The 15,022-nt window shown below is 34.2% G+C and overlaps 1 protein-coding gene across 2 annotated transcripts in view; it reads right to left on the reverse strand.

Annotated features, from left to right (window-relative positions):
* Window positions 1-5,955: 5,955 nt before the first annotated feature.
* The window catches only part of LOC112054829 (mucin-5AC), a 94,720-nt gene continuing 85,653 nt past the window's right edge, over window positions 5,956-15,022 (reverse strand). For both annotated transcript variants that reach the window (XM_052891488.1, XM_052891489.1), the window contains 8 exons: window positions 10,211-13,100; window positions 9,891-10,129; window positions 9,736-9,812; window positions 9,275-9,638; window positions 9,015-9,145; window positions 8,780-8,929; window positions 8,095-8,246; window positions 5,956-7,727 (listed from right to left, as the gene is read on the reverse strand). In XM_052891488.1, coding sequence (XP_052747448.1) covers window positions 7,607-7,727; window positions 8,095-8,246; window positions 8,780-8,929; window positions 9,015-9,145; window positions 9,275-9,638; window positions 9,736-9,812; window positions 9,891-10,129; window positions 10,211-13,100 — 4,124 coding nt within the window. In that variant the 3' untranslated portion in view covers window positions 5,956-7,606. The remainder of the gene's footprint in view (window positions 7,728-8,094; window positions 8,247-8,779; window positions 8,930-9,014; window positions 9,146-9,274; window positions 9,639-9,735; window positions 9,813-9,890; window positions 10,130-10,210; window positions 13,101-15,022) is intronic.

Here is a 15,022-nt window from a genome sequence, read left to right on the forward strand (position 1 = left end):
TTGGTGCGAGTGTTCTTGAAAATGATTGATGAAAATTGGTTGAGCCGTTTAAAAGTTGTGGGGTTGAAAGTGGGGAAGAATAACCGTTGTAAAGCAAATATACTCGATTTTGAAATGAAAAAGCACTGAAAGAAAATATTGATGCCTTGATCGAGAGTGTAATAAGTTAATAATTTCATGACATCCGGGGTTTTTAAAAATTTTCAATTTTATATTATTACTTATCAATTTACCAATTTCACATTACTTCAGTAGGTAATTTTTTAAGAAAAAAATTATTAAATATAAATAAATTAGTGTCTGTCGGCATAATGTGCATAATGTCGTGCACATCGCGACCAAAACACGATCAGTTTTATCGACTGTCAAGCCGTTACTGCACGCATGTGAGATTACTTGATCGTCAGTGGCTCACATTATGTTGCAGATCGCATTTAATGGCGAGAGAAGTTAAATATTCTCGTGCTTATAAGTAGGTACTTACTCAAACTAAGTCGGCCAAAGGGAAACTTTGCGCTCGAGAACTTCATATCAAACAAGGATTTATAGGAAATGTTCACAAGACTACGTAATGTAGTAGTTAAATCCTTCTAATACGAATGAAGTATCACTATCAAGATTAGAATAAGTTTTGGTAATTGAAATAGATTTGTATGTCACCATCAACATCATCATCATCATCATCATATCAGCCATTATAGGATCATCATATCAGCCTTTTTCTTATTGCCTAATTCCATTCTTCGCCACTGTACATACCTTCATCTATCTCAGGTATGTACCAATGGCGAAGAATGGAATTTAGATGAAGGTAAGCCGTCCCAAAGAAAAGGAAACTCATACAGCGTGATACAAACTCTGGTTTCTCATTTATCTAAACACGGTAAGTACAACAATGAATATGTATAGATTTTTAAGGTAACCCTGCTTGAATCGGCTTGCATGAACTCTTCGTCACTGCCACTGTAACCAATATCTAGTTCGGTATAATCATTATCAACCCATATTCGACTCACTGCTGAGTTCGAGTCTCCTCTCAGAATGAGACGGGTTAGGCCAATAGTCCACCACACTGGCCCAATGCGGATTGGTAGACATCACAGACACAGAGAATTAAGAAAATTCTCTGGTATGCGGGTTTCCTCACGATGTTTTCCTTCACCGTTAGAGAAACGTGATATTTAATTTCTTAAAATGCACACAACTGAAAAGTTGGAGGTGCATGCCCCGGACCGGATTCAAACTCATACCCTCCGGAATCGGAGGCAGAGGTCATATCCACTGGGCTATCACGGCTCCGTTCGGTATATATACGAAACTAAAATCCGTCGCAAAATTACTATGACAAGTTAGCCAGAAAATGCCAGCAGTTACACGCTCCACAGTACTACGTATTACTATTAATAAAGCTAAAACTGAAACAGCTCAATTATTCATAGCCCGCATACCGCTTACCAAAAATTAATCCGGAAAGTAATTAAACATTTTCGCCTAATTATAAAATGTTGGACCCTTTTGTAGGAATTATGATTTTACATTATCCGTTATTTAATTTTACACAATTTTGGCGCTTAGGTTGTTCTTCATTAAAATAAAACTAATTAATGTTTTACCGCCGGACGCGGCTGGTCTCTCTACGAAACTATTTTTTTTTTATTCTTTACAAGTTAGCCCTTGACTACAATCTCACCTGATGGTAAGTGATGATGCAGTCTAAGATGGAAGCGGACTAACTTGTTAGGAGGGGGATGAAAATCCACACTCCTTTCGGTTTCTACACGACATCGTACCGGAACGCTAAATCGCTTGGCGGTACATCTTTGCCGGTAGGATGGTAACTAGCCACGGCCGAAGCCTCCCACCAGCCAGACCTGGACAAATTAAGAAAATCTTAATCTGCCCAGCCGGGGATCGAACCCAGGACCTCCGCATTGTAAATCCACCGCGCATACCACTGCGCCACGGAGGCCGTCACTATAGACTCGTTATGATGCTCTTGGTTGTTCCAAAGAGTTTCGTTCCGTATAGCGACATAGATCTACATCCGGGGTGCACAAAGTTTTTAACTAGAATATGCAATGTACCTTTGAATTGTTCAAAATGGATTTTTTTTTCTCCAATACCGGTTCGTAACACTCAGGTTAAGGAGTGTATTTTTGCATCTATGAAGTACACCATACCGTCTGCATCCATATAGACAAGGTAAGCCTAATAAATCGCAGGTCCATTTGTTATGTACGAAAACAGATTAATCGGTTCTCAATTCTAAATGTACGAATAATAAATTCCATGTAAAATATTATGACTTCCTCCAACCTCTAACTTATCAGTTATTAGCATTTTAAGTAATTAAATATCATGTGTCTCAAACGGTGAAGAAAACATCGTGAGAAAACCTGCATACGTGAGATTTTTCTTAAATATCTGCGTGTATGAAGTCTGCCTATCCGCATTTGGCCAGCGTGATGGACTATTTTGCCTAACCCATCGAATTCTGAGAGGAGACTTGAGCTCAGCAGTGAGCTGAATATTGGTTGATAGTGATGATGATGACTTTAAATTAAAATTGTGTAATTACTCTTTACTTTATAGTGCTTGCTTTTCAAATTTACGGTTTACCAATTGAACGCTAATTTGGCTTTAAGACCACACGCTGTAAATCACGGCGATCCCGACATTCATCACGTTAAGGGCTCAAGTTCAACTGACGATTTAAGCACGGAGCAACGGAAGCGAGACGGTCCAAAATGTGTGAAGCAACGCTGTTATTTTCTTATAAACAATAATGAATAGGAGTAAAACTATTTCGCTTTTAGCAGTAATGCTGGCTTTGCGCATTTTACTTTTCTTTTGTTTTCTTGTGTCACTTTATATTTTTGGTGCAATAAAGGCGTCATTTATCTATGTCGTTGATTATAACTAGTTCGTTTTTTTGTATGAATATAATAAAAAAAGAATAAGAAAAAAAACAATACTATTATTAATTATCATCGCTTTTTGTCCTTATCCCATTTAAATGGGTTCAACACAAAATAAAGTGGGAAACTGACAGTCATTTTAATCGCCACGTACTATAGTAGGAATTATCGATATTATAGGAAATAAAACACGGAGCGAATTTTCGCTTATTAGTAAGTAATTCGCTTTTAGCAGTAATGCCGACTTTGCGCATTTTACTTTTCTTTTGTTTTCTTGTGTCACTTTATATTTTTGGTTTGGCAATAAAGGCGTCATCTATACCTATCTATGTCGTTGATTATAACTAATTCGTTTTGTTATGTTTAAAATAATAAATAAAGAAAGACTACAATTTATTATAATCGTAGTAGATCATCATCATTAATCCCATGGTCAAAACAATCGATCATCGATACACTGAAATCGCTAATCACTGAAATTTGAATTAATATTCAAAAATATTGCATTAAATTGACTATATTAACCTATTTTAACAACCCTCTACAGGTCCTGCAGGCCTATTCACTATTGTGGTCTTTTTTATCAACCTTTTAAAATGATCATTAAATCGATTGACAAAATGTCATTTACCTACTGTGTGATATTCACCAGTAAGCACACGGATGACATTTTTACATAGAATATCAATTTCGTATAGGTCAACTACGTCAAAAATAGTGAATCCTGTTGGACTCTTTATAGAAGACAGTTTTGCAATAAAAATAATTAATAGGTATGTGAAGCTTTACATTTTTACAGAGCTGATTTATACGATTATATAAAAGTGAATTGCTCAGATGAAGCGTATTAATTGAGGTCGGCTTACACAGGCGGCACTGACAAATAGTTGGCGACGACCGACGCGACGCTGCCCGCAAATTCCTGCTCGTCTAGCTGTAGCTACTCTATCCAGACTGCAATAAACCTAATGCAGCTAATTTACTTCAGCAAATGCTATAAACTTGTAACAAAGATAAGATTAAATTACAAAATGGATTTATTTTTACACCGGAAAGGATTATAAGGCTGATTGATATGTTTCGTTTTTAAATTACTAGTAATTAAATTACTAATACTTTTTAATGTTTCATGAAAATGAGTTTGTTTTTGTAGTTTTGAGCTTTTACGCTCTAACTGCGTACTCAGTGGAGTACTATCATGAAATTTTGTATATAAGTAGCGTACGTTATATTACTTAGGTACTTTATATCGGGGTGCCCGAGGGATTTGAAAAAGCGGCTCGAGGCCGCAGTCGCGGACATCACCTTGTATTGTAATTGTTACATTTTTTTATTCATTACTATAAATAAAATTTTAAAACGATTTCAAAAAGCCTTTTAATTTTTTGATTGCCTGTACTCGTACATTTTTAATAAACAGGGACCCTAGAGACCTCCCCGTACAAATGTTAAATATTTGAATTTTTAATACTGAGTGCCATCATGTCATACTTGAGAATCTTAAAATATTTTACAGATTTATTAAGTCAATATAGGTAATTATAATTACCCATCCTATTACTTCAACGTGATTATATAAAAGAACCTTTTTATAAGAACAAATAACTCAAGAAACCTTTTCTTTTCGTGTGGTTGGGCATGAAGTGTTATTCTTACTTGCTTTATTAGAATTCCTTCGGGAAATGGTGTCCATTTGTTACGGATACAGACAAATGTGGCAACAGGCCTTGAATCGCTTTGTGCATGACACAGAGTAATATCTCTGTCCGATCTCTGAGTGTTCACTTGTATGATATAGATTGAGTACCTGCATTATAACACTCCGCCATTTTATTTCTCCTCCATATTTAGTTGTTCCTTGAAGATGAATTGAAAGATGTTTATCATCAAGAATAAGAAAGACTTGAGTTATTCATGTTTAACTTTTATTTATAGTACTTACTTACACAAGTGTATACCCTCAATATAAGTTGAGTATTTTAAGACAAGAGTGAATAAGCATTTTCTATCCATAATATACTTACCATCACCGATAGTTACCATTGTGATACAGTTAAGAGACCGATCAATCTCTATATAGCTATTAATGAAATTGTATCTTCAAGTAAAATCCAATGTAATTTTAAATTTACATATAAACTAAAATGAATAAATTTCATCTCTGATTGATTGTTCAGTCTACGCCGAAGTTATAATAATAAAGCATCTTTAGTTAATCCTCAATACATATTAATGGAAACTGTTAATATTATCATGCGACAAAGTGAAGAGGACATAATGTTCGCGGAGATAGTTCATCTATTTAGAAAAGTATTGAAAATTTGTGCTGACAATTTCGCTTGAGTTTACTGTACTTACGTAGTTATGTTGTTGCTTCGAAAGTTGGATCTATGGTTGGCTGTCACATGTGAAACCTTACATGTTCATAGTCTGGATATTGTTGTTTTGCTTTGTCATTCTCACTCTGTCGGTATGAAACGTGTGACGGGAAACAGTTGGCGAGACTTAGTTTAAAGCCGGCTTCAAGCGATTACTTACAGACAGTTTTATCTCAATTGCTGAACGTTTGTTGTGAATAGAGTTCTGTTTTGGTTTTTGTTTTCTTAACTTTTAGGTGTATTTTCTATTTACTTTTATGAATTAACTAGCTGACGTCGCGCGGTTTCACCCGCGTGGTTCCCGTTCCCGTTGCAATACGGGGGCAATATATAATAGCCTTTCTCGATAAATGGGCTATCTAACTTTTGTAAGGAAGGATGGAAGTGAAATAACTAAATATGTAGTTATTTATTATTTTTGAAAGACACACAGCCGTGCCACAAATCACAATAGCGAACGCGACGCGTTTATTACAAAAGAATTCATACAGCTAAAAGCTTAAGGGAAGCTAGAAGACATTGTAGTGGAACTAAAACTGGGAAAGCTGATGTTTCTTTTCAAGTGAAGTTTAGTGTAAGGATGAGGCGTAGAAACTGTAGATACAACGATACAAACATTCTTATATGGTGTTAAACAGGATTGAAATAATACAATTGGATAAGTACATTATAATATGTCTATATTCAGGATCTTACAGGTTTAATTTGTAACTACCTATAGTTATAATAATTAAATTAAAGATCTAAATGTACAAAAATGTTTATATACAAGAATTTCTATGCATATACGATAATAATATAATATGTAGTCTATCTAATTGGTATAATATTCAACACATTAGGAATTTACAATAAACATTAATGTTTGTGGAAAAACTTTGACGACAAACATGAAAATGTTCAAAAATACATAATCAATAAAATTATACAATACGCTTAATAATTATTATTACGATATTTACAATAAATTGACAATTTTAATATTAATGAAATTGTCGTACGTGACAAAAGATTCTGAGTATTAAATAAGTTCATTTGTTTTTTGTTGACTGCGTAAAATAATAATAAAATGATTAATATATAATTTTGAATGAATTTGTAAGAACCAAACTGTTTTATTAAATTTAGATTAACGCATTGTTAGCGAAAATGAGATAGAAAAAAGTACATTCGCAGATTGTAACTGTATATCTAAAATGGGAATCATATGATGAGATTTTTTGTATCATTTTGTTTGTTTACGCAGTCAATTTTTGATATTTTAAATTAAAGCTTTACGATATAAAGATATCGTTTATTGATTAGAATTGTTAAGGTGGCGTGATAATGGCAGTAAGCCACCCAATAACAAAGTAATCAAGGAGTTACTATCGAAAATGATAGGTCACCAATTTTAAGGTGACTGAGAACAGATGATGATTTCTGTATTATAAATACCTCTCCTTAGTTGGTTTTTAATCTGACATCGTAAAATACACTGCAGCATACACTCTACAATCCATACTCCAGGTTAATAAAATCCAGGTAATTTTTGTTAATATTACGTCATTTATCTACGTTTATTTTCACGTCACAAATCGTTACAGTTAGTGTGTTCTCTAATCTTCACACACAAATTTTACATCAAAAATGTTTTTTTTTGCACTATATTTACATGATCAATTGGACATTTGGCACATTTACGCTGACACCGTCATGTTTAGTTCTGAGCAAATGTAGGTATGCAACGATATCTACAAAATTATGTATAGACTCACCTAATTCCGACTTAATATAACGGTGAGTTCTTATTCTATCTATGTACATCTCACAATCAGTCAAAGTTTCTATTTTGGCAGAATACCTTAATTACGGACTTAATTTTGAAACCATCATTATAAATTTTTAACAAACATTGTTTTTTAAATAGTTAATAAAATTTGTAGGCCCATCTAACTCGTTATAATCTATATGAGGATAATTCGTATAGTATACAAAGCTAATCAAAATTCTTTTTTTGGCACTAAATGTATTCCTTGAAATAGGCCGTACTAAAAGCGCCTAATATGTAATTCTAAAATGACAGGAAATTCTTATAAAATCGTAATATTGGTGATTAATAATTTAATAATGAAAGCATACCTATTTCACAACCTGTTAACGATGTAAACTGGGCCTTTAGAGTTAAATACTTTTTAAAACATTTTCGCCCAGCGCAAGTGTTAATGAATTTCTAGAAGATAAGATTGAACCTAGTTACTATTTCTAAACTCGAGGTTTAAAGATGATATTGTCAAGGGGTTAATTTAAAGTTTTAATGTTGAGAAAGTTCTAGAAATTGCTGTCGTAGTCGGAACGGCGACGTGAGTAATGGGACCGAGGGAACTCCCCTGTGTAACCATATACTTGTGACCCGGCGCCCGTCTGTCCATAGAGCTGGGACCCTCCATACCTGAACACAAAAAAAATTAAAGATTTTATGTCTATCAATTTAAAAATCAGTTGTCAATCCAATAATGATCTTGAAGAAATCAAGAAAAAAACAAAATCTGTATGAAATTATCTCAAGAAATAAAACAAAAGACGGTTAACGAAATCATTAGAAATCAAAAGTTAAGCGAAAATAAATGAAATTAAAAAATATAATGATTGAAGTGAAGTTTAAAAGTGGTTTTGGACCACGAGGTCCTGCGTATTCGAACGCCTGGTTTAGCTATGAGATATACAAAAAAAATAAAGATTTTTGAACTGGGGACTAAATGGCAGTGTAAAGCTTTGAGTTGCTTGGAGTTTTGATCATAATTATACCGGTTGCTTACCCGTTGCCTGTTGTGCCATATATCTGTGACCCTCGACCAGAGTCCGGTGTGTAGTGTGACATATACTTCTGGAGCTGCGGAGTCCACTCTGATCTCCAAGAGTCACCTGGATTGGGGTACGCCAGCTGTTCTATGAAAGCTGTAGACATGCGCTGAAATTATAAGAAAAATAAAATATTATTTTAAATAAATAATTAGTAAAAGTCTTCCAATTACATAAAAAAAAAATCACACACTAACAATAATTTTTATCTTTCATTGTTTACTACAAACAATAAATTTACAGTCCCGTTATTAATAATTTTATTACCTGCAATGCGCAAGTCATAAAAGATCTGGAGAATATCTAAAAATGATCAGCAATAAATGTTTTATGGATGTAGCAGGAGCAAATTTACTTTGCTCCTAAGTCCAATATTTCATCACGCGTATTGTCTCAAATCAAACAATTTTTCTTAAAAAATAATGTATTGTTATCCTACTAATATTATAAAAGCAAGAGTTTGTGAAGATGTATGGATATTTGCTACTCTTTTACGCAAAAAATACTAAATGAATTTGACTGAAATTTGGAATAGACATAATTACATCCTGGACAAACAGAAAGGCTTTTTACTCCGTGAAAATCGTCGTATCCCGCAGGATTTTTGAAAAAAAAAAATAATCTCATGCAATAAATATTCACCTTTCCTGAAGGTAAGTAAGGTAGATCGCGTTCTTTAAGTTGGTGCATATCATCAAAGCCTCCCATATGACTTTTATCCAACTCTCGTAGCATGTCTTCACTCAGAGGGATAGGCTGTTTCGTTTTTGTGCTCTTCTGGCGATTCACAAGCTGAAAGATAATTTAGAACATTCTCAATTTTTGTTTCCATGTAGCACTTCAGGTATTAGATGTTAAATGTAATAAAACTACATACCACTGTAACACCGAAAATTACAACAAACAGAAGTGATGCAAGAGCAATAACAATGACAGCAATACCCCACTGCGGTAATAGAGATTCTTCTTCCGGTTCAGTTATGGTAGGCTCTTCGTGTTTTGGCAAAACTGTTGAAATAATTTGTTGTTACTATCACATTAAACAACGAATGTAAGTTTGTTTATTAAGTATTACTCTTAACTCATTTTAACATGATTATTATTATTATGTAATCTGATATGAGACAAAAAAATTACCAATAAATTCAGTGTACGCCGGATCCATAACAAATTTTCCCATTTCCAATTTTCCCGCAGATTTGTCTATATTTTTCGTCATTTTTTCATTACTCTTTTTCATTCTGTCTTCGTCTGGTTGATCGCCTAACATTACGTCAGGGTCAAATGTGTCGAGTTCTTCGTCTTCTTCCATTGAGCCAGCTTTAGCGTCACTAAGAGATTTATGGAAGATTTTTTTAAGTTGTAACGTGTCAATTTTATCCTGAACATTGTTTAATTCGATGAAATAATCGACGAGCACGGAGCCTTGACTGAATCCGTCTATGCGAACACCTTTAAACCATTTGCTTAGCAGATCAGATTTTGAATAGACGGAATTGAGCTGTAAATAATACATTAAATATTAATATTCATTTATATTTTTGGTTCACATTTAATTTAATTTAATTTACACATTGTTAGTTATTGATGTAATTTACCTCATGTTTCACCTCTCTTGCTAGTTTTTGCCATTCTTTAGTGTGATGATCTAAAAATTCTGGTACCCACTTCACTCCTGTAAATATTTTATAGTTTTAGATTACATTACATTTAAGCCTTAGAGAAATTATATGCTTTAATTCACAATGGTTACCTGAAACAATCTTGATAGTTGCTGCTATGTCACATTCGTGACGACACACTCCAGGAGTGGTGGGCTGAGGTGGAGCTGGCGTCGTTGTTGTCGTAGATACACGTCGGCGAGTCGTAGATTCGGTGCTTATTTCTGATAAAGGAGTGGTAGACGTAGCATTTCGTTGTTGTTCTAGAAGTCGATCTATCGAGAAAGGAGTTGTAGATGGCGATGGCCAGCCGGTGAATTCTGTTGAAGCCCTGCAATAAAAAGAGGTCTGTTTTAGTATTTTGAGAGTATTACAAGATACTTCGTAAATTTTTATTTTAATAGTTGATTACCTTGTTGGCCATCCTTTTTGAATCTTTGGAGTAACAGGAGGTGGACCAATGCTTGATTTTTGTGTTGTGCTTTTTCTGCTTGCCTTGCCTCCTGGTCTCGATGGGAAAACTACTTTAAAGCTTCCAGACGAAGCAGTGGTAGTACTCAATGTTGATTCTTCTTCTTGTGGAGAGTTAGAATTAAATCCTGGTGGCAAAAAGCTTGAAATATCGGCAACTTTGAATTTACTGAGTGGAACTTCTTCAGGTTTATCAGATTCACTAGAATTAAGATTGAAACCTGGTGGTAAAAATGCTGAAATATCTACGGGCACAGCGTTAGTCGGCAATTTTGGAATAACCTTATTTTTTTCTGTGGTAGTTGTAGTAGTAGTAGTAATTGTAGGCGTTGCATCTAACTTAAATCCTTTAGGTAAAAAGGCTGAAATGTCTATCTTTTCAATTGTTTTGAATACGTCTTGTTTGGTATTATTATTGGCATTGTCAGGCTTATAACCAGGTGGTAATAATTTACTAAAGTCATCGTTTTGAACCTTTTTAAAAAGATCATCTTGCGTTTTTTGCTTTGGCTTATACTCCTTGGGAAGTAAAGATTTATCATCTAAAATAATAACTTTGTTTTTAGAACTAATGCCAGAAGATCGCCCTTGTGTAATATTAAGGATTCCGATACCCGGTTTCGGAGCTGGAGTAGTAGTAGTTGTGGAAGCAGTTGTAGTGGTCGTAGTACTAGTACGTTTGTCTTTATATGATTGTCTTGATTTGTATCCAGGTGGCAATAAACCAGATAAATCGTCCATTACAGTAACTAATTTTTTCTTTGGTTTAGGAGTAGTAGAGGTCGTTACACGTGGAGCAAATTTCTTTATTTGAACTGGTAAAGGATCTGGAGAAGATCTTTCTGTAGCGACAGAAAATTGTGTACTCTTTAAAGTAAACACATTCACCGCTGAAGGCGTAGTAGTCGTCGTAGTAGAAGTAGTAGTTGATGATGTAGTTGGTTCTGTAGTTGATTCTGTTATTAACTCAATGTTTTTATTTTCTTTATTTATATTTCCTGACAACACTGCGCTAGATAATTCCGACTGAATGCTATCTAATTTATCATTTATATTTTCAGTAGAAGATGAACTGTTCATAACACTAATAGAATCCTGCATTGGATTATGCGTTACATTTTCTTCATCTTCTTCAGTCAGTACTTGCTTCTTTTCTTCTTGTTCTACTGTTGGGAATGGTAAGAATCGGGCACCAGATACACTACGACTTGTTTGCACAGAAGCTACTACGATCCAACTTTCTGTTGTTATGGGCGATTCGTTTGTATCGTTGTTAAATACGGAGGTCACAGCGGTTTTAGGAGTTGGTGGATAAGTAACATCAGGTATAGAAATAGTTCCATTCACAACACTTTTAGTTGTAACAACAGAAACTACTTCTTGACCCAGAATTGAAGGAGTTTCTAACGAAGGCTTTTCTTTCGAAAATGTAAATCTCAAACTAGGTGCAGTTGTATCGTTATCTGTTCCTACTTCAGTATCGTCTATCACGTCTGAATCAATAAATTGCTTGAAATTATCGTCTTTCACCAATGTATTATTAGGTTCCATTGCCAAAACTTCAAACGAATTATTAGAGTTAATTTTGACTGGTATAACAGTCGTTTCCTCTGGCTCCTCAGTGGCGTCATATTCATCATAAATATCTGTAACTGGTTCTGCAGAAGTAGTTGTGGCTTTAGCAGTTGTAGTATGTTTCACTTCAGCTTTATCTTCTTCATCATAATATTCAACATACTCTCCTTCTTCTTCTTCATTAAGATTTTCTTCGTGGGCATCATCAGTAAGTTCACTTGACTTTTCGGTAGTAGTTGTAGTAGAAGATTTCATTTGCTTAGGAGTAGTTTCAATGGATAAAGTCATCAATGCTGAATCGTTAGCCATATTATCAGTATTCATTGAACTTGCATCAGATTTACTATCATCAGAATTTTCACTATTATTTGACTTGATGACTTGTACATCGAAAGACTCTTGATTATTTTTCATCAGTTCTCTGAAAGAGCTTAAATCACTTATGTCATCTTCAAGAAGTGGTTCTAAATCTAAAAGTGGTTTGTATTCAGTAGAAGAACCTGGATTAAGTTCAGGAATATTAAAAGATGGAGGAAAGTTGCTGTTAATCTTGTAATTATCTGCTGGCACATTTTGGAGAACTTTCTTAACATTTAGTGTTGGTGGATCAAAATGTGAAAATCTTGAATTATTTGGTTTATTGCTTATTTTTTGTTTATTAGCAAGCTTTGTAGGATTATATGTTGTAACTTTATGCTGGTCAAATATATCCTGGTCATCATTATCAAATTCATCGTCATGTGCAATGTGACCGCTTTGCCCATTACTTTTGAGACTATTAGTATCAAATGGTATATTTTTGAATCCATTATTTTGTAGATAATCTATATCAGGATTGTTTATTGTTATTTGTCCTAAAAATGTTTCTGGTTTAGATGGGTCATTTTGATAGGCAGCCGAGTGAATTTGGGAAACATCGGGCCTTTTCGTTGAAGCAGGATGTTGTATTTGAAAATTATAAGGTAAAGCAGGCCTGAATCTCTGACGTTGTGATGTTGTGAAATCAGGTTGGTTAATATAATATTGGGAGCCACTTTGACTTCTTCCTGTGGGTACTTGGAAAGGTGAAGGGTTCTGGTTATAGTTAGAACTAGCAAATCTCACACGACCGTCGTTATATAGTGGCTGCTGCGCTGTTGAAGCAGCTCTGTAACTGTCTCCATGTTCAAAGAAAGATGTAGGTCGACTATTGGGAAATATAGGTGGTTGAACTTGAGCAAAATTTCTTTCTGGTGTGTAGTAAAAACCGTTCTCATCTGAAACAATAAAGAAAATACCTTCATTTAATTGAACATCTTTGAACATTTTACATCTATCTAATATTATAATACCATTAAAGGAATTTTCACATCTTTAAACATTTGTGTTTAGCTGACAAGAAGTGTCCCTCACAAAACAACAAAAAGCAAGGAACATAATTCCCGAAATATAAATGCTGCCTTAATATATTCAATTTTAAATCAAAATTACATTTAATATGTTACTGAATAATTCTCAGAATTAATGTATTGAAAAATGTTTCATTGTCGATGATTAATCGATGCGAAATGAATAGAATGCAGTCCATATTCCCTTTCAATGCAGCTCTGAGACCGGTTGGTAGAGGACAAATGGAATTTGCAATTTATTGGGTATTCTGTTCACAGTATGGATAGCTGCCATCACGGAATTAAGCTTTCTATCTCCTATCTTTCTTTATTCTATTCTTTCTATCTTTCTATCTATTTTTATACATAGATTATACAATATTTTCGGAAGACTTTCTGACTTTGGTGGAGCGATATGGTGCGTTTGTGTATGAAATTGAATGTAATATGTTTGTAAGTTATCATCTGTCTTTAAGTTGATATACAACGCTTTATTGGTACATGGATTTTAATTGTACACTCTTTCTATACCATTCTGTGTTTATGATGTGCTGTTCCTTTAGTTTACACACATATACAAGGTTGTGCTACTTCACTACTGCAGTTAAAGCCAAAAAGTATTCCGAAAATAGAATATCTGTGCCAGTGTTATACCATATTTCCATGTATGCTATAAGTCATTGGAAAGGCGAAAGATGTGAGAAAACTAAATATACGACAGCAGATTAAATATTAATTATTTGGAAGCAATGCAAATTACTGTATTTGGGCTATAAACTCACTTAACACTACAAAGCTACACCAAATTGTGAACAAACAGAACAATACATAATGGATTTCACGAGTTGGCTCAGTGCGAATTTCTCTTTGTTAACAACCTTAATCCAATTTCATACTCAAGAAAACTTTACCTTTTATTTTTTTAAGTAGATTCTAATGTTTATTATCATGTTAATTTGCTAACACATCAAAAACTGCAATACCACATGCCATTAGTTTTCTTGGAATATATTTCATTCAAATAATCTCTATTTAAGTTTACTTGCTTTTTAAAAGATAACTTATATCAACAAAAATTCCCAAGAGCTTTGCTCAACAACTTTAAACTTAATATATCAGAATTTTATATAACGTTTAAAAGCACTTTAAAGTACTCCTTAGGATCATATACCGTAGTATGTCTATCAAATACGTCTTTATCGAAACATAAACTGCATGTGTAACCAAGCCATGCATCCATTGTTTAACGCAAACTTTTGTTCTCTTGGTGTAATATTTTAAGGTCTACCTTGAAATGTATGTAGTTTAGCTCCGTTTTAATGGCCTTCTATGAAGTTTTGTTCGAAACTTTGGCTATCAACAACGTGCGGCCACATGTGGTGCTCGGCTGTAGTTATAATAGCGAAGCGATTAATTTTAGCTGTTGCATTTATCAGCATTTACCTGTGCACCTATGAAAATAACAGCGTTGGTCCAGTGGTTAACCTAACTTGACTTCGGATCACGAGGTTCTGGGTTTGATTTCTTGGATACTAAGCTTTTCTTTATTGTAAGAATTTTTTTTTTCAATTTCTGGAGTTGGGAAATTTTTGGTGTTACATCCCTGTGCCTCGAAGAGCATGTTAAGCCGTCGGTCACTATCATTAACATTTGATAGGCTGTTAAGGAATTTCACCCTAAGCTTGCCAATTCGCTCTAGAGCGGCGTGGTGGGTCTAAGCTCCATATCCCCTCTCCTATAGGCCTGATTCTGCACCGTTAAAATAGTCTAATAATCAATGATTATTTTATACTATGGATATGTTACGTGCC

Source organism: Bicyclus anynana, chromosome 4 (genome assembly GCF_947172395.1).
Source record: "Bicyclus anynana chromosome 4, ilBicAnyn1.1, whole genome shotgun sequence".
NCBI classification, from domain to species: Eukaryota; Metazoa; Arthropoda; class Insecta; order Lepidoptera; family Nymphalidae; genus Bicyclus; species Bicyclus anynana.